The 25,665-nt window shown below is 40.8% G+C and overlaps 1 protein-coding gene across 5 annotated transcripts in view; it reads left to right on the top strand.

The window, feature by feature from the left end:
- The window catches only part of ARHGAP26 (Rho GTPase activating protein 26), a 437,763-nt gene that overhangs the window by 137,377 nt on the left and 274,721 nt on the right, over positions 1 to 25,665 (top strand). For all 5 annotated transcript variants that reach the window (XM_080803878.1, XM_080803877.1, XM_080803876.1 and 2 more), the window contains exons 9-11: positions 356 to 456; positions 6,631 to 6,725; positions 24,601 to 24,679. In XM_080803878.1, the coding sequence (XP_080660004.1) occupies positions 356 to 456; positions 6,631 to 6,725; positions 24,601 to 24,679 (275 nt within the window). The remainder of the gene's footprint in view (positions 1 to 355; positions 457 to 6,630; positions 6,726 to 24,600; positions 24,680 to 25,665) is intronic.

Genomic DNA, 25,665 nt, shown 5'->3' with positions numbered 1-25,665 from the left:
TCTTTCTTCAGTCATCTTACTCCTGTCAGGGGAGAAAGGAAACTTCAAGTGGAGATTGATGATGGGAAAGTGAATTAATTTCCCCAGGGAACCTCTACTTTCCTTGTATTTTAAGACTCATTGGATTCTGCATTTAGTGGGAAACAGTTTTCCTTGGTCCCTGGGGAAAGCTTGGGGTCAATTCCATTTCCAGCCTGTGGGATCAGATTTCTGCCTATTCCAGTCTAGCTGGTGGAGACTATATTGCCCCGAGAAATGGTTTAAGGGTAGGTGAGCATTATGGGTTATGGGTTGTGTGTGTTTCCAGTGTGTGTTTGACACATTGAGATGTTTCATGGGAAATACTACCTTGCAGGTCACTTTGGAACTTCTTGGGTGAAGCACTACTGTACATATCAACGGGATTCCAAACAAATCACCATGGTACCATTTGACCAAAAGTCAGGAGGAAAGGGGGTGAGTTCATGTTTAAAATTTCATGCTTGATTTGCTTGGCTAAATAGGAAGGTTATAATGCGTATGTATAGCAACACCTTCAATGTGTCATTGTCATTTTCTTTTCTTGTTTAAAAATTTTTTTTTTTAACTGAAGTATCATTAGCATGCAGTATTACATTTGGTTTTAGGTATACAGTATAATGATTCAACAATTGTGTACATGACTCAGTGCTCATCATAGTAAGTGTGCTCCTAAACTCCTTCATCTATTCCACTCAGCCCCCACTCACCTTCCCTTTGGCAACCACCAGTTTGTTCTCTATTTTTTTTTTTTTTTTTAAAGATTTTATTTTATTTGACAGAGAGAGAGAGAGATCACAAGTAGGCAGAGAGGCAGGCAGAGAGAGAGAGAGGAGGAAGCAGGCTCCCCGCGGCGCGGAGAGCCCGATTCGGGGCTCGATCCCAGGACCCTGGGATCATGACCTGAGCCGAAGGCAGAGGCTTAACCCACTGAGCCACCCAGGCGCCCCTGTTCTCTATTTTTAAGAGTCAGTTTTTTTGTCCATCAGTTATTTTTTTCTTTGTTGGTTCATTTGTTTCTTAAACTGCACATGTAAATGAAATCATATGGTATTTGTCTAACTCTGTATGACCCATTTCACTTAGCATTATACCCTCTAGGTCCATCCATGTTGTTGCAAGTGGAAGTACGCCATTGTTTTTCATGGCTGAGTAATATTCCTTTTTATATCCCTGTTTCATTCTTTTGCATGTGGCTGACCAGTTTTCCCAGCACCATTTGTTAAAGAGACTGTGTTTTCTTCATTGTATATTCTTGCCTCCTTTGTTATAGATTAATAGATCATATAGATAGGGGTTTATCTGTGGATTCTCTGTCCTGTTCCATGGAGGTATATATCTCTTTTTGTGCCAGAACTATACAGTTTTGATCACTGTAGCTTTTTTTTAAAAAATTTATTTGACAGACAGAGACCACAAGCAGGCAGAGAGAGAGAGAGGAGGAAGCAGGCTCCCTACCGAGCAGAGAGCCCAACGTGGGGATTGATCCCAGGACCCCGGGATCATGACCTGAGCTGAAGGCAGAGACTTTAACCCACTGAGCCGCCCAGGCGCTCTATCACTGTAGCTTTGTAGTATATCTGGAAATCTGGGATTGTGGTACCTCCAACTTTGTTCTTCTTTCTCAAGATTGCTTTGCTGTAATTTTCCTACTTTTATACAATAATTCCAGGAGGAATAGTAGACAGTAATTATAGCAGTAATTAGACAGTAATTATAGCAAAGTGAATATTCTTAGCTTAAAGTTCTTTTAAGAACTACAACTAAGAAAGATTCTGGTATTTCATAAATATATACTACTAAGTATGTCAAATGTGTTTAGATGATAGAGATCCCTGGATGGCTTTGTCCTGTGAAATTGATGGATATCACTCTTACTTGATACAAAGAGGGCTGTCAGCTATCGTTTAGGTGTCCCGATTATCTGTTGCTGTATAACAGATCACCAAAAAACTTAAACAACCTTTTTTTCCTAAAGATTTTATTTATTTATGTATTTGAGAGAGAAAGCATGAGCCGGGGGAGAGGGGAAGAGGCAGGGGGAGATGCAGTGAGAAAGGCAGAGGGAGAGGGACAAGCAGATTCACCACTGAGCAAGGAGCCTGACTCAGGGCTCCATCCCAGGACTTGGAGATCATGACCTGAGCTAAAGTCAGAGGCTTAACTGACTGAGCAACCCAGGTACCCAAACTTAGCAATTTTTGAAACAACACCAGTCATTTTAGTATTTCTCACAGTTTCTGTGGGTCAGGAATTGGGCAAGCATTTGGAAGGGTGCTTTGGGCTCAGGGTTTCTCAGGGCCTTCTAACCAGATGGTGGTAGGAGCTGGCACAGTGAGGGTTTGAAGTCACTAGAGGCTGGTCAGTCATGGCTCTCTTCTTTTCTCCTGATTTTGTTCCTCCTCTTCCCTCTTTCCTCCCTGCTCTGTATTGTCTCAGTCCCTGTCCATCTCATTTCTCAGTGGGAGATTGTTTGGGTTTCCTCACAGCATGGTGGCCTCAGGGCAGCTAAAGATGTCAAGAGTGAATATTCCAGCAATGAAAGCGGGGACTGCATGTAGCCTTAGAAGTCAAACAGCCTTCCTTTTGCTCTGTTGGTTGAAGCCCACCCAAGCCCATCCAGTTTTGTGGGGAGAGCATGCAGACCAGCCCCTTAATGGGAAGAATATTACAGTCACATGGCATGAAGAATGTTAGGATAGAAATACTCTTGCAGCCGGCTCTGACCATAGGCCCTGCTGTCACTGTGCCTTTTTCTTTTCCTCTGGGCTCCCTAGCTGTAGCCTGAGTGCATTTCCTCTTGTGGTAATGTGTCTTTTCTCTCTGGCTGCTCTTAATGTCTTCATTTTTTTCCTTTTGGTTTCTACATTTCATAATGATGGTCCCATTTTTTTTTTCATTCTTTTGTTCTTGGGAATGTGGGGCCTTACTGTATTTGGAGACTGGTGTCTTTTAGTAACTTTGGGAGATTCTTATCATTTATCATTTTGAATCTTGCCTCCTCTCCATGTCTCCTTCTGGACATAACTCCTTTGGGAGATAGATAGCTAACTATTTTTAACAGAAGCATTTATATTTTTCATCTGTCTGTATCTCTGGATTCCATTCTACATAATTTCCTTGATTCTATGTTTAAATAATTTTTAAGCTGTGTCTAATATGTTGATGAATTAGTCCCCAATAAGCATTCCGTCTCTGGTTCTCTCTGTGGCACACTGTGGTGTGGTATGTTGGGTTTGTGAGGGCATTACAGAGGGGCAGGCATTGCAGAGGCTAAGAGCACCAGCTTTGAAATTAGACTGCCCAACTCAGTAATGTTAGATGCATCTGTCATTACTGTTGGCTACTCTATCAGACTCCCCCCTTAGTCTGTACCACTTCCAATTTCTCTTCCTCGCTTTCTTTTACTTAGGCCACAGTACAGGAATTTATGAGCATCTCTTTTCCTTCCATGTATTACAGAAGAATATACCAAAGCTCTTTTAATATTTTAAGAGTGGAGTAATGTCAGGAAAACAACATTGTTCAAACATAGAAACAAAGAAATTAAGGAGTCAGAAGAGATATTAAACATTAATCACTGGGTATTCCCTAGTTTTTATACAATGGAAATAGAGTTAGACTTGCTCCCCTGGGTTGAGCCATAGTCCTTTTCCAATCTGTCTTTCTAGAAATGAGCATCCCTAAATTATTCTCTCACACTCTTTATTTTGGGACTTTTGACCTTGTGCTTTCCTAAACCTTCAAAGAAGAACTTTTTTCTGTTTGGTCTTATCCCACTGCAAAGTGAATGACAGAGACCAATTACGGTGGATGTGTGGAACTCTCACATTTTCTTTGAGTTAATAGTAAACACCTCACTGGGTTGTTAAGAAGTTTGTATGAATTAGTATATATACTCTTAAAAGAGAGCTTGACACACAATGAGTTCTAAATTAGGAGTTTAGTGGTACAATAATTAATTTTCCTAATAATTCCTTAAATGTATTTTCTATTCCAAGTCCATGTATTGTCCTATATTATCCTGTTAATCCAGTTTTCTCCTTCATAGAGGAGGAAATTGAGGTCTCTAGAGAGAAAAAGTGATTTATAAAGCCGTACAACTGGTGAGTTACAGAGCCAGTACTCAGACCCTGATTCTGGAGTGTGCATCTCCTGAATCGGAGGTGGCTGCTCGTAATAATAGTAACAATAATAACAGAAAAATATATAAAATAATGGCTGTCCTTAACATCACTCTATTTCCTCAGCTTTAGGGTGGAGGGAATAGGAAGACTGACTGTCTGGAGGTGATGTCATCTTGGTTTGTACAGGAGAATCATTTGACGTCTTTATATATGATATATGTGTTTGTACAAAGCTCTCCTAGTAGGTGGAGGTAGACTTAACATAGGTAATAGGGTGGATTTTTTTTTCCCCTAACATGCTTTTTCACTTCACTTTCCTTCACCTTGCTGTCCATTTCATTTGGATTATTTTCCTGTAAAAGTACCTGCTTTTCTCTTAGCTTCAGGTAAGGATATGTGAGCAGATTTGTTCCACCATCTTGGAGATTAGACTGTGTGTGGCAAAAGAGAATTCTCCTGTATCCCAGCCTCTGAGATGAGGCAGCTCTCTCTGTGTGAGGTCTGGAGCAGTCCAAAGCTGACCTTGTCCCTTCCCTTGCTTAAAACCCTTCATTATTTCCCCCATGCTCTCAGGTTGTTGGATCACAATGTGTATGATTTGGCTCTTGATTCCCTCAGACTCTTTCATACCAGTTTGCCTTTCACTCTGGGATTGAACCATACTAGCTGGCTTTCGATTCCTCCCAGGCTCCATGGACCCTGACCACAGGACCTTTCCACCTGCTATTCTCCACTTCCTAAGAAACACAGTAGATGTAAAGCTGGTGAATATAAACCGTCTCTTGCTAGGTCTTCTGTGTTTTGTGTGGTATTTTGACTAGGGGGTGGTTAAGTTTTATCATAGGAAGTCACGTTTCCTATTTCAACAAATTAGGCAAGTTTACTAGTTTTCCCCCTTGTTTAGAGAAAAAGATTGGCAAAGGCAAGAGAAACAGGAACCCTACATTCTTATATAAGGAAAAAGAGAAGAAATCAGGGACAGAAACCCTTATGTTTTTAGGCAATAAAAGAGCACTTTGTGAGGAAAGTGTTGGATTCCCTTTGTACGAAGGGATACTACTCAGCAGTGAAAAGAAACAAACTCTTGATTTGCACAACATACGTGAATTGCAAAAGAATTGTGCCAAGTCAAAAAAGTCAGAAATAAAAGGGCACATACTGTGTGATTTCATTTATATGAAATGATAGAATATGCAAACTAATCTGTATGACAAGAAAGCAGATTCACTATTTGCCTGAAGGTACACTGGGTGGAGGAATGGAATTCAACAGATAAGAAAACTTCTGGGGATGATGGAAATGTTCATTAGCTTGATTGTGGTCTTGATTTTCTGGAGAGATACAGAAGTTAAAACTCAAAAATTGACATGTACAATTTATTATACATTACTTACACCTCTGAAGCTGTTAAGAACTTACTTATTGAGCATCTATTCTGTTCCAGGGCCTATATGGGCTCTGGGAACATAGGAATCAGCAAGAACAGACACAGTCCCGGCCCTCAGGGAGCTTCAGTCTAAGGAGGAGGGAGACATGATTGGAATCATCGCCCCCATCAATGGACAATTCTAGCTACAATTAGTGCTGTGTGAAAGACGAAGTTCATGGTACTATGTGAACATGTCTTGGGATATTTGACCTGGTCCAGGAAGGCCTTTCTGAAAAAGTGAAAGCAGTGAAACATAGAAACTCAGAGTCAGGAGATCTGCAGGTCATCTCGTTTAACCCTTATCAGCCCTGCAAATTCGGGGTGCCTGGGTGGCTCAGTCAGTTGTGTCCAACTCTTGATTTTGGCTCAGGTCATGGTCTTAGGGTCATGAGATCGAGTCCCCCATCAGGCACTGTGCTCAGTGAGGAAACTGCTTGTCCCTTTCCCCTCCCCTTTGGCTCCCCCTCTGCCCATCCCTCTGCTTTTGCACTCATGTTCTCTGTCAAATAAATAAATAAAATTTTAAAAATCCACAAATTAAACCTGTTGCAAACATTGCCAACAAGAGATTATGTAGCATGGGTTGATGCTGTACCGTTATGATATTCTAGAACCAAATTAAAACAAGAGATATTTGGGGGCACCTGGGTGGCTCAGTGGGTTAAAGCCTCTGCCTTCAGCTCAGGTCATGATCCCAGGGTCCTGGGATCGAGCCCCACATTGGGCTCTCTGCTCCACGGGGAGCCTGCTTCCTCCTCTCTCCCTGCCTGCCTCTCTGCCTACTTGTGATCTCTGTCAAATAAATAAATAAAATATTAAAAAAAAAAGAGAGATTTGGCTCAAAGTAAAACTTGGTTTACAGGCTTTAGCTGTGAGAGGCTATGGGTGAGGGAAGGTTTTTGGTCAACATTCCACCTTCCTGTGTGTCATGAACACTCAGGCTTGAGAAGATGGGTGATCACTCTGGTTGATGTGGCGTGTTTGTGGAATGCTGGAGAGGCATATAACATAGCCTGTGGTCGGGCCTCATTTTGATAGTCTGTATTCTCCCAATAGGGAGAAGATGAATCTGTCACCCTGAAATCCTGCACCCGGCGGAAAACAGACTCTATCGAGAAGAGGTTTTGCTTTGACGTAGAAGCAGTAGACAGGTGAGTAGCTGTCACACTTTGCTCAGGAGCAGATATTACTGGGATTTTTATTTGGATTATTTGGATTTTTTACCTTTTCCATTCAGTCAGAGCTTTTCTGTCCTCTGATCCCCACTACCCCACCTTTTCCAAATACTCAATTTAGAATAGACCTCAGACCAGTTACTAGTCTGCAAGGATCAGCATATCTTCTCCTGTCTTGTAGGTTCAGTGCTGAGCCTCTGGTTTGGTTTGCTTTAACATTAGGGCTTTCCTGAGAAGTAATGTTTGTTATCTTAGGAGGTGGAGTAGATGTTTAAAGAAAACTGTTTAGCATGATTATATGAGCTATTTGAGATTTTTTTTACTTTAAAAATACTTATTTTTTTTAACTTAAAAAATGGTCCAAAAGGAATCAGGTAAAATGAACGATGGAACAAGTTGTACTCAGTTAAAAAAAGATAGCTTTTAGTTGTAGCATTTCACCTACCAGTGTGTATATATGCCCAGGAAAGACCGTGAACCACTTGTAAAATCACTTTTTGCAGAGGGAGCTGTGTGTTGTAGTCCTCAATATTTATGGAGTCTCATTAAGTTGTACCATTTCATGGTGTTAAGCTAGTTTGACAACGTTCCAATTCTTTGAAACACTTTACTTGGCAACAGGTTAATTCCTTGAGTGAAAGCCACGTGTTAAGCTTATATGTGCTGTCTGTTCAAGATCAACAGTGCCAGCCTTAGAGATCCTTAAATCTCAGCATGATTCTCTTATAATGCCATTTCTCTCCTTTGTTCAAACGCCCGCCCCCCACCCCCCAACACACACACCCAGTTTTGTGAAGCCAGTACTTCTGTCCTTTCTGGGACATTTACTTAGGGCCACTTTTTCCCGATTCTAGAAGATGGAGAGACTGGGTGCCTTCTGGGGTGTTGGCAGGTTTGGGATGCCTTCTAATGCCCTGTTGTCTCCCTGCAGTGTGGCTGCTGGAGGCTGCTCGAGCTTCTATGAAGGGAGCATGCACTTTTGCTTTAATCAGAAGTTCATGAAAACTACCTCATCTCTTTAGCATTTAATCATTATACCTTGGACTCTCAAGTTAGGCAGCTGGGCCCTAAATTTGAACTTTGCTGCTTCATAGCCATGTGACTTTTTGCTATTACTACTTAATCTCTCAGGGCCTTGATTTCCTTATCTGGAAAATGAAGCTAGTAATAGTACCTAGTTCCTAGAATTGTAAGGATTTAAGGAGATAATGCACGTAAAATGCTTGGCAGGAAGGCAAATAATAAACGCTCAGCAAGTGTTAGCTGTTATTTGTTAATTAGCTTGTCCTGACGTTCACCAGACTTGATTATTTTATAAGGTTAGACTCTGAATGATGAGAAGTAAACTAATTTATAAAGAAAAGAAAGTACTCCAGGTCTTCACTGTGTTTGGGGATGTGGGAAGGTAATAGGGAAATGGTGCACGAGGACATAGGCTAAACTACGGTAGCATAGGGGAATTGCACAGTGTCTCCTTCACACTGAAATTGGTTATTCTTGATTTTAAACAAATCCTAACTCAGGATACTCTAAGCACCTGCATGCATCTCTGTTTTCAGTATGGAATCTAAGGGAATTCACATTGTTGGCATCCATGAAAGAGGTGGAGAAGACACATATGTTTAAAAGCAGAGTTAGTTGTTTGATGCTTGTCAACTATTTCTAGAGACTATCATCTATTTGGTTATTTGGAAGAAGGTGTGCCTCATGTTGCAGCTGTCCCTTATTTGAAAACCAGCCCAGAAATGATTTCTGAAACTGAATTGTTTCCTGTTTTCTTCCTCAGAAGTTTTCCCAGAAGTTTTAGAGAGTTGCTTTTTAGGCAATTAAAACTCATCGTGGTGCCTCCGTCTCATTTCCACCTCACGAGTACTTCCTACCATCTTTTCCCTTGATTATAACCTTAAAACCTTTGTATGTCCCAATTATAAGCTGAAGGCAAATGTGTCACAAAGAACATACTGAGAGGGTTTGGGAAGTGCATTTCTCCTAAGTTGTTGTCTAGTCTGGGTTCAGAAAGAGGCTGCTAAATTTCCTCTTAGGAAGCAGGAGGTGAGTAGCTAGTTCTGTTGTATTGCTTATATTTAAATTTTCTGTATATTGTGGTGTTAGGACACCTTAAAAACCCTTCTGGCTGGGGAGAGATTGTCCCTTCCAGAGCTAGCTAATTCTTAGAGATAGCAAAGAGCAGAGCCTGGAGCGTGCCATTGATATGCAAATTAACCGACTCAGAGCCGGGCTTCCTCTACCGGGACCCTTAAATCCCAAGAGGCAATATTCCTTTGCTTTAATTATCTGAGGTTCAGGTACCAGGCAAGGAGGGCCACTCCTATAGTTTAGAGCCCCCTGAAATTATTCAAGCTAGCGGATCAACTGTTGACGCTGCCGTGCTTTGCCTTTCCCTTGGAAACTCCAACAGGAACCACCAGCTAGGCTGTCCTATCATAACTCTACCAAGTAGCCCTGTGGCTGCTGGCTCTTTCCCATATGGCCCTGTTAGGTATGCCATGCATGCATCCTGTTTCTAGCACCTGAGAGTTTAAGAAACTTTGTTTTCTGAACTTGAGCATCTTCTGTGTCTCTTAACATTTACCTAAAATAACATAGAACATGTATGAAAAACTTCTCTGTTTTTTATATAGGCCATTATCTTTGATCTCAAAGATTAGGTTATAGTTGGGCAGCATTTTTCCTTATCTGTCTCCTGTTTTGACTTAGTGTCTTTCTGCATTTTTCTTACCCATCCAGGAAGGGACTAAGGAGGGAAGGAAAAACATTTCCATGGGTTCATTGGCAACATTCCTGGGAACTCTGCCCAGAGTTCTCTCCTCTGGAAGATTCCTGCACCTTGGTTTTTCCCCAGTGTGCTTTAGCAAGGAGTTGATTCCCACTGCTTTTCCAACCTGGGCCTTCTGATACCTCAGCTGTACCTGAATGGCTAGAGGTGGAGGGACAAAATGCAAGTTTAGCACTTAGGAAATGTAGAAGTAAAAGGGAAGTTGTTCTATTTATAAATGTTTATGTAGCAGCTATTAGTGTTTTACTCTATTAAGGTACACATGCATGCGAAAGTATTTTTTGACTTAAAATATATGACATGGTGGGTTTTTAGGATTATTCTGAATACTTGTATCTTTTAGACTTAGTGCTGATATTTTATGTTTGTGTGTGTGTGTGTGTTTAACGGAGGCTATAGCTTTTAGGAAGTGATATTCTAGCTGGTCAATATTTTTCAGTTGATTACATCAGCATGTCTGACTGTGTGGTGAGAAATACCTGCACTCAGCATCCATGCGGTGCTCATTAGAACTACAGCTTCTTGGCCCCAGACCTACACAGTCCTTCTGATCCTCCTGGAGAGACTCTGAAATCCACTTTTGGAATAAGCCCTTCATTTGTCCTTTATTCTCACTAATAATGGGTGCAAGTAAACACCATGCTTTTCACGATACAGATTTTTCAGAGTATGAAAATGTTTCCTTACTAAAAACACTGTAACTAGGAATGACAGTAAAACAAAACAGAAACCCCCCCAAACGAGGCTTCTTTATGAAGGAACTTAAATCTTACCCATATGGAGGAGAAGAATATAGCTAGTAGAAGAGGTGATTTCCAGTCTCTCGTAACAGATGACCAGGAAAAAAGCAACAGCAGCAACCATGGTAAAATTCACTTTTTAAGCTAAAGGTGGAGGAGTGGTGAGGGATCCAGCAGTAAGAGAACACTCTGTAGAAGCCGAACACTCTTCATACATTCTCATGTTATCCTCACTACAGTCTAGGAGGACTGTGCTCCAGTTAATTCACATTACTGGTGAGGAATCTGTAGTTCAGAGGTGTGAGTCTTCCCTTGGGCTCAGGAGGGATTTGAACCAAGGTGCATGGGCACTCACTGCAGGGCACCTTGCTGCCGCAAACTGAGGATGTTAGAAACGTTTCCAGCGTTAAGCCCAGGGCTATCATTACTTGGGTTTCAGGGATACCACTGAGTGTTCAACTTGCTAGATGTGAAATCTGAGAAGTACTTTCTCACTATACTCACTTGCACATGGCATCATAAACAAATGGATGAACTATAGCTGCAAACTAGCTTCTGTTCTTATATTTACTGCCTTGTGACCTCCAGGAGATCCTCACATGGCTAACAGTTTAAAGAGGCAGTACAGATAGAGCATAGGCACTGGGCACATTGCACACAGGTGTCCCACGAATGCTATGTTTTTGGGGGGGGTACATCTCTTCTCCCCGTTATTTTTAAGGTAACACTCATTTCTCTTTCTCTAGAGAGACTAGCATGAGTCAGAAAGCAATGGGGTATTTATCAGTTGATTTCATTGTATGACAATGCATTGCTGTTAATTTGTTCTTCCTGAAATACTGATGAAAAGGGGTTAAGCTCTGACATTTATGTCCTAAAGGAAGAAGTGTTGTGACTCTTTGACCCATGAAAAAGCTGGGAATCCAATTAACTGTTAATTCAGAGGTATGAGATTTAGATCCATAGTTCTTGAACTTTATGTCTGAGGTTCTCTGTAAACTGAATACATTTCAGAAATCTACTTTTAATTCTTGTATCTAATTGCTTTTCTTTTGGTATATCAACTAGGCCTATCGTCTCTTCTCAGTATGTTACAGCCTTCTATAGTAACTTCACATAATTACCTAATCCCACATATTCACATCTTATCTGTCCCTTATTCTCCAGTGCCTTTCTTCGATTCCTTTTCTCAGAACTAGTTTTAGGGGAGGTTCAGACCCAAGAATTTGTTGAAGACCCCTGGTCTGTTCTGAGTAAATATGTCACAGGCTGATATTTTCATATCTTTCCTTCAAAAGGGTTTTGTTGTTACCAACATTGAAAAGTTAACATTAGTAGAAACTCTTGTGGCTTTCTTCAATTCCAAAGTGAAAGGTTGTTTAGGCCAAGATATCTTGTCCATTAAATTGATGTGATACTGCTTTGAATTCGTCTTCTGTTTTTGTTTTTAATTCCATTTCAGGACTCTAGCATTAAGACTATTATAAGGCTTTAAATGAGTGTGTATGACTTGGAGTAGTTGTAGGATGTTGCCACAATATGGTACAAAGAGGAGTATTTTCTTACTTTCTTAGAAGTTGTTTATTAAGAATTGAATTGTATATCCCTCAATTCATATGTTGAAGTTCTATTCTAATCCCCAGTGTCTAAAAATCAAAATTATTTGGAAATAGTCTCTTTCCAGAGGTCATCAAGTTAAAGTTAGGTCATGAGGGTAGGCCCTAATTCAGTGTAACCAATGTCCTTATAAAAAGGAGAGATTTAGATACCGAGACAGATATGTACTCAGGGAAAGCATCATGTGAACGTGAAGGCGGAGATAAGGGTGATATGTCTTCAAGCCAAAGAATACCAGAGATGGCTAGTAAACCCCTAGGATCTAGGACAGAGGCATGGAAAGGATTCTCCTTCACATACCTCAGAAGGAACCCACCCTGCTAACTGCTTGCTCTTGAACTTCACAACTTCTAGACTTGTGAGCTGCTAAATTTCTGTAGTTGTTGTCACCCTGTTTGTGGTACTTTGTTAAATCTGTCCTAGCAGAGGAACCGAACCCAGTATTGAATAGGGAGGACCTCTCTCAATCAATCAGCGGTATCCCTGACAGCCTTTTAGATGGATGGGCCAGCACATACTTGTTGAAGAAGCCCCACTTCACAAACAGCATGTTGACATAAATTATCTTCCTTACTCTGCATCGTCTTGATGGTAGCCTAACCTTTCTCTAGCTTAGAAAAAAAAAATCATTCTTATGTCTTAATATAGAAACAATCTTTGGTGTTTTTTGAATTATCTTGCCATAGCACCAAGCATTTGAAGGTCTGTATGTTATGTTGGTTAATTGAATAAGGACTAGATTTATCATTTTCTTCCTTAAAGTATGCCACCTCTTTTTGAGGGAGTTCAGTGTAAAATTCATGGGTAGAAATGGGATTCCATCTAAAAGTAGCTGTTAGTGGTAGTGGTATGTGAGTTACTAATACTTGCCAATCGGGACCTCTCTTTAGTCACTCTAAATAATTAACTCCATCATGTAGCATCCTATGGAAATTAATGAGCAAAAGTAAGGAAAATATTTGTTCAAGCTAAAGGATCATGGTGGAGTCTACCTCCCAGCATCTCTGGATTTGTTTAAAGAAATTTCTCACAGATGTGACACATGGATATTTTCTCCCATATGTTTTCCGGGAGGAGCCATTAAACCATATGGAAAGTAATAGAAACAAAAGGCTTCGTTTTGATGCACTGAATCAATGTAGTCTCTTGAGAGGAGGTGTTTATACTTGAGGAAAGGAAACAATTAGAATACTTTATTTTTTCCAGGACTAGCTGACTCCAACAGAAGTCTGTACATTTGGAGACATTACGTGGGGTACTACACGCCCCATTCCTGGCATTGGCATGGGGGCCAAGACAAGCACAGTCCTTACCTGCTCGGGGTTTGCTTTTGATTGTAGAAAGAGCAGACACAAATGCATATACATACACATTCATGCAATTAAAGGTATAAACTGGGATGTTGAGTGTTTCAGCAAACTTGGAGGACCAGAAAGCATAGGACAAATGTAAGAAACACAGCGACGTAATTCTTCTGTTCATACAGAGATTGATGGCATGACCGGAATACTCTGAACCTGTTCTTCCTCTCCTTCTCTCCTTCCCTCATTGATGAAGCATAACCGCGTGCCATAGATTTTACCAACAGTGGAGGTAGAAAGTTTAACGAAGTACTATGAATCTGCTGGGCTTTCCTTCTTAAAAGCTGTCACCTGATTTTGCTTTCAAACTAAACCTGAAGTCCTCCTAGTGCAGGCTTCCCACAAACAGGTAAAGCAAGACGGTTTCCTCTGACCAGCATCAACCTGAGGGGCCACACCCACTATCAACTCTCCTGTCGTCCCACTGTGTGTACTGTGCCCTTGCACAGTGTATGAGCTCTTCTTGGTAGCGGTTAGCTGGTTGTCAAATTAGGTATGTTTTGTATACCTCTGTTCAACTCTAAATTTGTGTGTCAAGTAATTTGTTTCCAGAGGCATGATAACATCATTTTCTACAGTTTTTAATTTAGTACTATGTGCATGGGGTTTTTTTGTTTTGTTTCTTATGGAAGAGTAATGTTTGAGTTAGACAATTTTGTTCTTATTTTTAGGACTTTGGTGAACTGTTTTGTAAGATACTACAGGAGCTTAATCATGTTAGGTGTTATTTAAGTTAAGACTTGAGCAAGTACTCACATACTCTGCATTCCAGTATAAGGTTGGGTGAAAAAAATTCCAGGAAAATGAAAGGTTGGTTAAAGTAAGAATAGTGGAGTCTTAGAAGATTAACAGAAGACCTAAGAAAAGGTCTAACCTTTGGTCTAACCAAACCCTCCAATCAGCTACCACCCTCATTTCAAGGATCTTTTTATGGCAGACTGCAAAATGCAGGTAAAAGATGCAAACAGCCTTGAATTTCAGTTTGGGACCTGCCCCTTACTAGCTGTGTGACTCTGGTCCAGGGCTTATCATACTATCCTTGCAGGACTATTTTGAAGATGGAATATGATAATACTCTGATGCAGTTCTGTGTTGGCGAAAGTTGTGCTTTTGGAAATTTTTTTTTCTCAACCCCAGTACCTTGGAATTCATTGTTCTTATGTTGAACCTTTGCTTTGGTGGATGTTTCTTTGAGCATGTTTTTTCCATTTTGATGTTGTTCCTTTTCCTATAGTCTAATGATTTTTCAAGTCCACTATAAACTAAGAGTTAATACAGGTGCATTAAGTATATGTGCAAAGGGGCTGGTAGAGGAAGATTCTGTTTTCAAATTATATATGTGGTGACCCATTATTTGTATATATATCCTATATAAGATAAAAAGTGTTATGCTTTTCTTTATGACTTATTGTCTCAAAATGGAACTGTACTAAGTTAAAATAATACTGTTGCTTCTAATTTGCTATGTGTCGGGTGTGTATGCACTTGTTTATATGTCTTGGTGAGGTTGTGTGAGTGTAGGATGGTATGTGTTTTCCAAAAAGGATCACATTATGTAACAGACTTGCTGCAGTGCTCAACCTCTAGATGGCAGTTTAGTATATTTATTAGTAACTACTAAGAAGGTCTAGTGGAAAATCAGCTCTTCTTTATACATCAACAGTTAGGAGTGCGCGGGGGTGGGGGGGTGTTTTTGCTCTAGAGAAGAAATGATGTGCATTACTCCTTAAAGAAAAGGTATTCTAAATGATTCATTCTTTGTCGAAATTCCTTCCTCTCACCCTTTTGTGATGGATCATTTCATACCTGCTTCCCTGCAAAAGCAAGCATGCTCAGTTAATCAAGCTTCTGTTTAAACATTACATTTTTACCTTGGTTTCTAAATGAAAAGTGTCAGGCTCTTTGCTTCAGGAACGGCTTATTTCAGGATGGTGAAGAAAACAGATGTGTGATTTTGGCTGTCCAGTGTGTGCTGAACACCAGGCCAACCTGCCTTTCCCTCTTGGTGCAGGACGCCTTTATCTTTTGCAACAGATGAATCTATTTTTCCTGGTTTCAGACTTCCCCTCCCTGTCCCTCCCCTTCTCACCCCTGGTTTGAAATAATATTTGATTTTGCCTTCCTGGTGGTTGGATTAGAGTGCTGGTCTCAGTACCACTGACATTTTAGACAGGAAATGGCTTTTCCTTCCTCAGAGGGTGTTCTGCTGTAACTTCCATACTTGGATGGGGGTAAACTGGGGGGAAGTATTGTGCTTTCTGGATTGCTTCTTGGCTGTTCTGTAGAATAAGCGAGTTGAGAAGTTCTTGGAATCTTAAATATTCATGCAGTTTGAAATTGTTATCGAATGGTCTTCTTCCCCTTTTTCTTTTTTGTAAATTAACTGAGAGAGCATTTACTGTTTGACTGTGGTTTAACTAAAAATGGGACGTGGGGTTTCTTGGATTTTACGAAGGGAAATGGGGGCGACCTTATTTGTACTCTTCGGTCTGCATACTGAAATTTGTTTTGCTAATGGCAAATGCCAGTTAATTAGCCAACTTCTAAGTATAAAATGAGTTTTTTAAAAAATCTAAACCAAAATGTTACAGTTAAATCTGAAAAGAGGAAACAAGTCAATCAGTAAGTTCCACTTAACTTACATTTCTATGCACTATGAGCTAGAATAGTAAAAACAAAAAATTGGTAAATGAACTAATAAATTTCTTAAATTAGATAATTTTTTCAACTTGTTATCAATGGTAGTAACAAGTATTTTTGTTCTCCCTGAGTTTTACTCATTGTGGCAATTAATAATGTTGTCTCCTGCTGCTGGTGCTGGTGCTGCTGCTGCTGCTGCTGTGTTAAAATTTGCTTTCCTCCTGTGTTGCCGGTACCTGGCATAATGGCTGGCCCATCATAGGTTATCATATAAGTTTCTCTTAGGATAATGCAGTTTCATGTGCCAAAGATTTCTTTATTTGGGCTTCCTGATGTTTTATGACTGCACTTTCCTTTAAAATAAAAATGTAGGAAATTATTTGATATGATTGGCAGTATTTACTCTTGAGAGTATCACTACTGCTATGGTGCTCATTATTTTAGGACTTTTCCTCTCAAGGGGTTAATGCTGTAGGCAGTGATATATTATAATTTATTCATTATTAGGACAAGATCCTTTCTAAATTGATGAGAAGCCTACTTCTGAAAACTTCTTAAGGGGTGTGTGTATGGGTGTGTGTGCGTGTGTGTGATAGAGAGAGCACATGCGCACAAGCCCTGCTTCCCCTCTTTCCTTCCCACCCCTTAAGGCTTACGGATTCGGTCACCATGGATCCCAGGGCACATACATTGCATGCACGTGGGGGCAGTACAGTATTGTGCTTCTGTGTAGGCTTTGCTTCTGTATGGGCTTTGCAGACTGGGTTCAAGTCGAGGCTTTGCTGCTTCCTAGTGCTATGACATTTTGCAAGTTTTTAAAATAGGTATAATGATAATACCTACTTCAGAAAGTTATTTTGAAGAATAAACTATATTGCAAATAAAGTCCTTAGCACAGTGCTTGGTACCTAGTAAATATGCAGTAAATATTAGTCACAGTTAATGAACCACTACTTTGCAACTTCTGCTTTCTCTCTCAGTAACTCTGTCTCTTACCTTTAGCCTACTCATATCCTTTTTATGCGGAAGGCTCTGTAATGTGCAAGGACCTTCAGTGGGTCATTATCTCAGTGCATGTATAGTTGTGCATATTCATAACTTTTTATCTCCATATAGATTAATGTTGCCCTCCAGTGATGACACTGGGTCCTGAGTATTGGGGATAAAAGAGGAGGTAGCCCACGTTCCTCTTTATGAAACGTTGGAGATGCTCTGCTGAATTTGACTGTGAGGTGAATCACAAACACAGACATGCATCGTTGCTGGTTCTAGTACATCAGATGACTTTATAATACGTCATGGTAACTTGGGGTGGAGCTCAGAGAAAGACCGACACAGACACTAGAAGTTGCAAACTGGCGGTCCACAGACATGTTTGGTTTGGCTTGAGTAGTGTTTGAACCAACATGTTGAAGTTGAAAAAAATCTATAAATATTGCTCGGCCTCCCCATGTACCAGCTGTTTATAGAGTGAGGGGTGGATACCTCCTTTAGGTGGGGCATACAGTCTTCACTTTACCCAAGTCCCCACCATGCTCTGTTGTTTCACTGTGATGACAGGTGACAGCTGCCGCTTTGCCTTTTACTTGCACCATTATTTTTCCCATAGAGGGGAAATACTTTTTTTGTTCCTATGACCATCAAAAAGTAAATGTGCAAAAGAAAAAGTAAAGGGCTGCGTATTATATGGAAAATGAGAGTGAGCCTATTTTCCTTGGGGCAATAAATAATCTTTTCATTCAATTTCACTGATTTTGCTTATTTCCTGTTCTCTGTGGATGTTTGAGTCTGTAATCTCATAGACAAGAAAACATTGTCATTCTCCAAGATTATTTGGTATGGCTTTGGCCATATCTTTGTGTAAATGAAGATGTCCTGAACTTCAAACCCTAATAATGGTTGGGAACCTGTTTTCCCAGTAGGATTTTAGAAGCAAACGACAACTTCCTGTGCCTGGCACTTGTGCACCTCTTTCCCACTATGGATGGCAGCCCATTCTCCAAGGCTTCACCATTCTGTGTCTTCCTATACAAGCATAACCTGACTCTTACATGTGCTGTAGTGTGGTTGGAAGCTGGGGGATGAACTCTTGCCAACAGAAGACTTAGAGTCTTATGAATGAGTAACCCCTTCATCTTTGGATCTTTGGAGGTTGATTTAGAAAGAAGAGATTCTGAGTGTTTGTTTCAGTGGGGTGGAGTCAGTAACAGCATTTCCTTGTCCAGTAGGAAGTGGTGGAGTTGCCAAGTCACTGAGATCACTATTGTTGACTCAGATTCAGGAATAAGATTAGAGCAGGAAAGCTGTGGTGTGGCCCTGGAGTCAGGGCTGGTTGTAATTCTACTTGGTCTCTGCTGCTGAGGAGCCTGTGAGGTGACATCAGTGGTCCCCTCTCCTGGATGTGGCAGTGAAGGGTACACTGTTTTCCATGGGCTCTTTCTAGAGGCCAGAGTGGAAGGGGATATGGTGCTGGGGCGCAGTTTGGCCTGTGACAGATGAGTAATTTTTTGCATCTTCTCCCCTGTTGTGTGAGAAGTAGAGTGCCATTTTAGAGAAAATTAGATACTTGTTCACCATTCTGAAGCTGATAAAGATATAGCACTAACCAAGGATTTATTCAGAGGCAAAATGAGGTGCCATATCATACGTTGTATCTTAGAATTGAGCTGTAGAAAGGATTGCAGGTCATCTTTTGTTACTTCTCCCAACTCGTGGGTAGAGGGGGCTCCTTGGCAGATTTTCTAGAATTGCTAAAGACCCCTCTTTGTCCTTATCAGTTATCTGACATTAATTCCAGAAGGGGGAAGTAGGCCACTTAAATGCTTTACTCAGGAGGAAAAAGGAAATGGCCATGATGTCAGAGCCTATGTGTCAGCACAGCCCCTGGCCTGGCTCCCTTTGTGGTAGAGGTGTGATTTTCAGTGCTGTGTGTGAGTGTGTTGGGGGTGGGGTCACGTGTATCAGCAGCACCTGTGGCTGGTTTCTTTTCCTTTTTAAACTATGTACACCTGCCCTTCTTCCTCCATAGTTTTGACCCTACTGCACACTTGCCATCTTTTCCCCTCCACCTGCCGCCTCCATTTGCCCCAGTGATAAGAGCAAATTCTTGGAGCATTTATAGTGTGTCTAACACTGTGAAACACTTTATGAATATCTCATTAAACTTTCACAATGACTTCTTGAAGTAGGAATTGTTTAAATCTGCAGTGTAAAGAAGATTATGGAGTAGTTCAGTTAGTTGTCCACTAGGCACTTATGTAGCTATGAAGCACCAGAGTCAGGATAACTAGGGTGCCTAAGTTATTGATGACAAGGCCTGGATCTTTGGTATTTAAAAGACTTTTTTTTTTTTTTAAATTGAAGTGTAATCACAGTAAGATGCACAAATCTTAAGTGCATATCTTAAGCATATCTTTATGACTGCCCCCCACAATGCCTATACCTGTGTAACCACCCAGATCAGATTATAGAACATTGCTATTACCTGAGGAGATGATTTCCTGCCAGTCATCATCATACCTCTTCCCCCAAATGAAATCACTGTTCTGAATTCTGTCCCCATAGATGATTTTGAATAGTGTTTGAACGTCATATCAATGAAATTGTACTGTTAGTAGTTTGTGTCTGGATTCTTTGTTTCATTATTATAAGATTGATTCATTTTGTTGATTGTACCTTGTAGTTGGTTCTTTTTTTATTTTTGTATGGTGCTCCCTTGTTTAAATATAAACAATTTATTCTCATAGATGGATATTTGAGTTTTTTGTTGTTGTAAAGTTTGGCCATTAAGAATAAAACAGCATTCTTATAAGAGACTCTTAATCTCAGGAAACAAACTGAGAGTTGCTGCTGGGGAGGGGGATGGGATGGATGGGGTGGCTGGGTGATGGATATTGGGGAGGGTATGTGCTATGGAGGGTGCTGTGAATTATGTTAAGACTGATGATTCACAGACCTGTACCCCTGAAGCAAATAATACATTATATGTTAATTAAAAAAATAAAACAGCATTCTTGAATGTGTCTTTTGATGGACATACACATTCATTTCTCTTGGATGTATGCATAGAGGTAGAATTGCTAGTTCCTACAGCAGGTGAGGTGTATGTTTAGTTTTAGTAGATTTGCCAAAATGGTTTTATCAATTCTCTTTCTAGCAATATATGAGAGTTCCAGTGGCTCTGTATTCTTGCCAGTACTTGGTATTGGTGGTCTTCTGAATGCTCTCCCTTCAGGAGGGTGTTTCATTGTGGTTTCATTTGCATCTCTTCAAAGAGACATCATGTTGGGCCCTGTTTCTTATGTTTGTTGGCCATTTGTGTGTCCTTCTTGAAGTGCCTGTTCATGTCTTTTATCCATTTCATTAATTGGGTTCATTTTTTTTTCTTATTTGTGGGCATTCTTTACATATTCTGGTTAGTCTCACTGGAGATACAAACTATAGCATCTCTTTCTCTTCAGTTTGCCTTTTCACTCTTTTAATGGTACCTTTTTATGAATGAAAATTATTCATTTTGTTGAAGTCTTATTTCCTTATTTCCTTTTTCTTTATGATTAGTGCTTTCTTTTAATTTTTTTTTTAAAGATCTTATTTATTTGTCTGAGAGAGAGCACAGGTTGGGCGGAGAGGGGCAAATGGAGAAGGGGAAGTAGAGTCCCTACGGAGCAGAGAGCCCGATTTGGGGCTCCATCCCAGGACCCTGGGATCATGGCCTGAGCCAAAGGCAGATACTTAAACTGACTGAGCCACACAGGTGTCCCCATGTTTGGTGCCTTTTATGTTCTTTTAAAAAACTCATCACCCACTGGGTGTTATACACAACTAATTAATTATTGAACACTACATCAAAAACTAATAGGGTACTGTAGGGTGTCTAACTTAACATAATAAAAAAATAAATAACTCATCCTTTCCATCTCTTGAGTATTTTGAAGTAGAAGAAATGTGGAGAACCTCTGCTGAAGAAAAGTCAGCCATAGTCATATTGGACATTGTCATATTCTTCTTTTGGTTTGACTGTTTGAATGGTGTTCTGGTGGTGACTGTATCTATGAAACACTTCAGGCTTTACAGAACCTTTTATGGTTTGATCTTATTTGATACTATGTAGGAATTTTCTGGTGCTTGGAGGAGGAATGTTCAGTATCTGCTTTCTGTGGGGTAGGGCACCTCCACATTTGCTGTGGTCTTATGTGTAAGGGTGAAGCAATAGACTGCTGGGTTGAGACCCTGGCTCTGTAACTGTAGACAGGATACTTAACCTATTTGAGCCTTGGTTCTTTTCATCTCCCCAATGGGATAATGAGAATATACCTACCTTGTGATGTAGTTGTCAAGATTAAATGAATGAATTTATATATAGTGATTAGCACAGCATCTGACATACCCTCCTAGGTTATTATTACTGTGGATTATATACCATTATGGTGTTTGATATTAACACAATTCTTTGTAGAGCTAGAAAGAACTCATTTATTTCAGTTCTCTTTCATTGTTTTATATTTTCCCTTGCTCATTGCACACCCTCCTCTGGATTTCTCTTTCTCTTTCCCCCTCTCCATTTTTGTTATGAAAAACCAGATGCATTTAAAACACGAACTGCTGACATGGAAAGTACAGGGTCATAGAGAGTTTTGCTTTTTTAATTTTGTTTTGCGGTATGGTGGCTAGTAGGGACACGGGGGGGGGGGAATATGGAAAGAAACTTATTGCTTGATTCCAAAATAAAGTTGACCCTTTCACCTTGGTCCTTGGAAATTCACACATAAGAGATTTATGTAATTATGGTTTAAATTGTTATGAAGGAAAAGAAACTTGGAGCTGAAGGAGTGTTTTCTAGATGCCTAGAAAGGATAGTACTGTGATTCAGACATACATACACGAGACCGAGAGAAAATTACCTGAACCTGGAATGGTGATAAGATTAGCACTAAGTGTATTAAATCCACTTTATTCAGTTCCATACTACCCCCTTCCACAAAAAAGGGGAACAAAACCACATATGGAAAAGAACTTAGATTTTGATATTTCTTCTTGAAATGAAAACAGATCCTGTTGACTTTCCTGGTTACTAGGGCCAAGTGGCCTCTGAGTTTGTCTGAACTTCCTCCTTGTGGTTCTGGGTGGAAATCTCACAATGTGTGCCATGAGGTTGATGTGGTATCTGCAGGGTCCCTGAAATCTTGGTGTGTTAGGCAACTATTGTGGTCCCACTGTTTGCTGGTAGGAACCTAGCAGGAAATGGACTGGAGACTTGTTGGCTGCTTGACCCTAGTGTATACCGGGGGGTGTCTTTTGCTCTTTAGTGTGGGGGGACAGGAAGGAAAGGGTGGGGGCCAGGGCAGTGGGTCTCTGACCTAACTGTGCATCGGGATCACCTGGGGAGTTGGTTAAAATCCAAGTTCCCAGACCCAGCCCAGAAAGTCAGATTCAGTAATAAGGTAGTTTTAGGCTAAGAATCTCCATTTTTCAGGGAATGCCTGATTCTGAAACTGGTGGTCCAGGCACAACACTTGAGCAATACTCAAATGTTCAGGTCCAGGGACTTGAGAGTTCTAAAGCAGACTGCAGCTTCATAGACTTTTTTCCCCTCTAAGCCATTAAAGCATTGAGCTTGAGGTAGAAGAGTAGAATCACTCCACCATGCCTGCCAGCCAAGGATCAGCTCTGTGGAGCCATGACTGCCAGTAGTCTGCAGACAGTGTCTGATGCACTGAATGGGCTCATGGTGGGAAGTGGGGATTTGGGTCTGAGAATGAGAATTTCTGGGAAGAGGAGGGAGGCCCCTGGCAGGAGCCGTAGAAAAAAGGCTTACTATATTTTCTGTGTCCTCTTTGTGTTGGGGTGTCACTGCTCAGGATGGCCTTCACAGGAAGGACTGCCTCTGGGGAATTAATATTTTCATGTTCAACACCTTTACTCATCCATCCACATACCCAGCTACCACCACTGTTGTCCACCTCCACCCGCACACACACAACATGTACACACACACTCATACCACACCTCAGTGCCCCTTGAATCCCCAACGCCCCTGTGCTTAGATGCTTACATCTTTGGAAATGTTTTTCCTTAGGGGGTGTTGAGGGATGTGATATTTAAAATATGTTCAACATGAATAGATCTAGCATATCAATGGAACTATGAAAGTAAGTCAGTACCAGTGATTATGTGGGTCAGAATGAATAGACTTGTGCTGATCAGGGTATGGCCAGGCCCATATGTGTTTCATTACCATACTGTTCTGCAATCATTATGGTACCGCAAACTCAGATGGTAATAAGACTTAATTCTTGCTTAGTGGACCTCTTACTTCCTTTTAAGCTTTCTCAGAGTTTAAAAATGAGGATTTAAATTAGTAGTTCTTTTTTTTTTTAAGATTTTATTTATTTATTTGACAGAGATAGACACATCTAGAGAGGGAATATGAGTAAGAGGAATGGGAGATAGAGAAGCAGTCTTCCCTCTGAGCAGGGAGCAGGATATGGGGCTCAATCCCAGGACCCTGGGATCATGACCTGAGCCGAAGGCAGATGCTTAATGACTGAGCCACCCAGGCACCCCTAAATCTGTAGTTCTTAACTTTTTGAGGGTTGTGTCTCTTTTGATAATGACTGAGATTGAACTGTTAATACAGAAAAATATACGTATATTTGAAGATGGAATAGTGGTTTATAGACTCTCTTGGACCCATCTGTGGACCGTAACGACTCCTGCTTTAATGAGCACAGAGCACTTTTAGCTCCATCTCCCAAGGACGTTTTCATGCTCAAGTCTCTGCTAGTGGAGTGCCATCTGTAAGGGGAACTCAACAAACACCATTTGATACCATGTGCAAGCTTTCTGGAGGGTTTGTGTTCAGTTTGAAAGGTCAAGCAGATTTCATTGAGAGGGTGAAAAGAAGTAGTGCATGTAAAGAACTTAATACCTGACATGACAAGTATTCACTTTAAACATGATATTCATTTAGGGCGCCTAGGTGGCTCAGTGGGTTAAGCCTCTGCCTTTGGCTCAGGTCATGATCTCAGGGTCCTGGGATCAAGTCCCGCATCGGGCTCTCTGCTTGGCAGGGAGCCTGCTTCCTCCTCTCTCTGCCTTCCTCTCTGCCTACTTAAGATCTCTCTCTGTCAAATAAATAAATAAAATCTTTAAAAAAATACATTTAATATCATTATAAATCTGTTTACCATCATAAAACATCTCCATGTCAAAAGGAGTTTAGAAACCTTGGATTAGAGGTTAAGAGGCCAGCGTCCCCCCAGCTTGATTGTTTCCTCTCTTTTTAATCTTGAGTCCAGTAATTCTGTTCGCTTTAATACATATGAATTGCTATCATACTGTGAGTAAAGGTCTCTGTTAGGCATTTTGGAGAATAGGAATGAATAAGACCTCAAGGTACAAAAACAGGGTCTAAAGGAATCACTTTAGTCATTTGTGTCCCTTAACTGTAAGTAGGGTAATGTCTGCTGTGTTTTTTCCTAGCTCCCTGAGGGACACAGGTTTATTGAGGGGAATTCAGGAGATGACTTTGCTTTCTGAGACTGAAAGGTGGCTCTCAAAGCTGCCTGTGTGCCTGTCTTCATTTGTTAAACCTAGCAATCTCTCACTCTCTTGTTTGGGTATTTCTTGAAGTTTCACGTTCATCAGGATCTCTCTACCAGTGACACTGAGTTCATGTCTGTGTTCTTTCTCCACAGGCCAGGGGTTATCACCATGCAGGCATTGTCGGAAGAAGACCGGAGGCTCTGGATGGAAGCCATGGATGGCCGGGAACCTGTAAGTAACAATTCAGGGAAGTAGAATAGAAATAAAGACCCCGAGTTGTTTGTTGCTTCCCAAATGCAGTGATTTTTGCTCTCTAAAGCCTTGGTTTCCAGTGTACCAGAGGACATCTTTTACTCTTGAACTTTCATCGATAGTGAAACTGTTTCTGTGTGGTTGCAGTCCCTGAGCTTTGGCCTCTCAGTCCTTCAGGACTTTCAGGCTATGTGGTAGCCAAGGCAATTGTAGTGTCCTTAGGTCTCTTAGAGGAGGCAGAGTCTGGCTTACTGAATATTGACGTCTCCATGGAGTAGGAGGTAAAACATTATCTCAAACCTATCTGAATGGGATAAATGATTTTAGAAGTATATATAGATTATGTAGTATCTTTTCTCATCGCCTTCTGGTTCAGCATTCCCTTGCCATGGTAGCCCACATCCCATTATATACAGTGGGTTATCAGTGTAGATGGAAGGATTTAAGCCTTGGTAGTATCATCTGTGCTCCCATTTTCGAGATGCTGGCCTTTGCTGGTTGATGTAGTCTGGTGGTTTTCCTGTATCGTGTGACATGTAAAACTCATGTCAGGGCCCTGGGGGAGTCCCTAAAGTCAAAAATAGTGGCCTTATCTTGGTGCCAAAGATCTCAGCTGCAGTATTCAGCAGATACCAGGGTTATAAAAATCCTAAGAGTACATCCTAGGAATACAAAAGATAAAAAAGAATCCAGTGTCATAGGGCCAGTAGTTATAACTTGCAGAGGCACTATCCAGAGGGGGGAATGTGTGCAAAGCCATCAGGCCCAGCCTTCAATGACTACAGAACTCTGCATCAAGATGCAATCATAGATGATTCCGGTTCATTTGTATGTTTCTCAGCCTACCCAGGTTAGGTGATCTATATTGATGAATGTGTCTTTCTACTTAGCTATTTTGTATATAAATGTGAAACTCCAATCAACTGAGCAGAAACAAATAACTACTGTTTGGATAGCATTTAATA

This window comes from Martes martes, assembly GCF_963455335.1.
Source record: "Martes martes genome assembly, chromosome: 5".
NCBI classification, from domain to species: domain Eukaryota; kingdom Metazoa; phylum Chordata; class Mammalia; order Carnivora; family Mustelidae; genus Martes; species Martes martes.
This window is presented reverse-complemented; position numbering and strand designations above follow the sequence as displayed.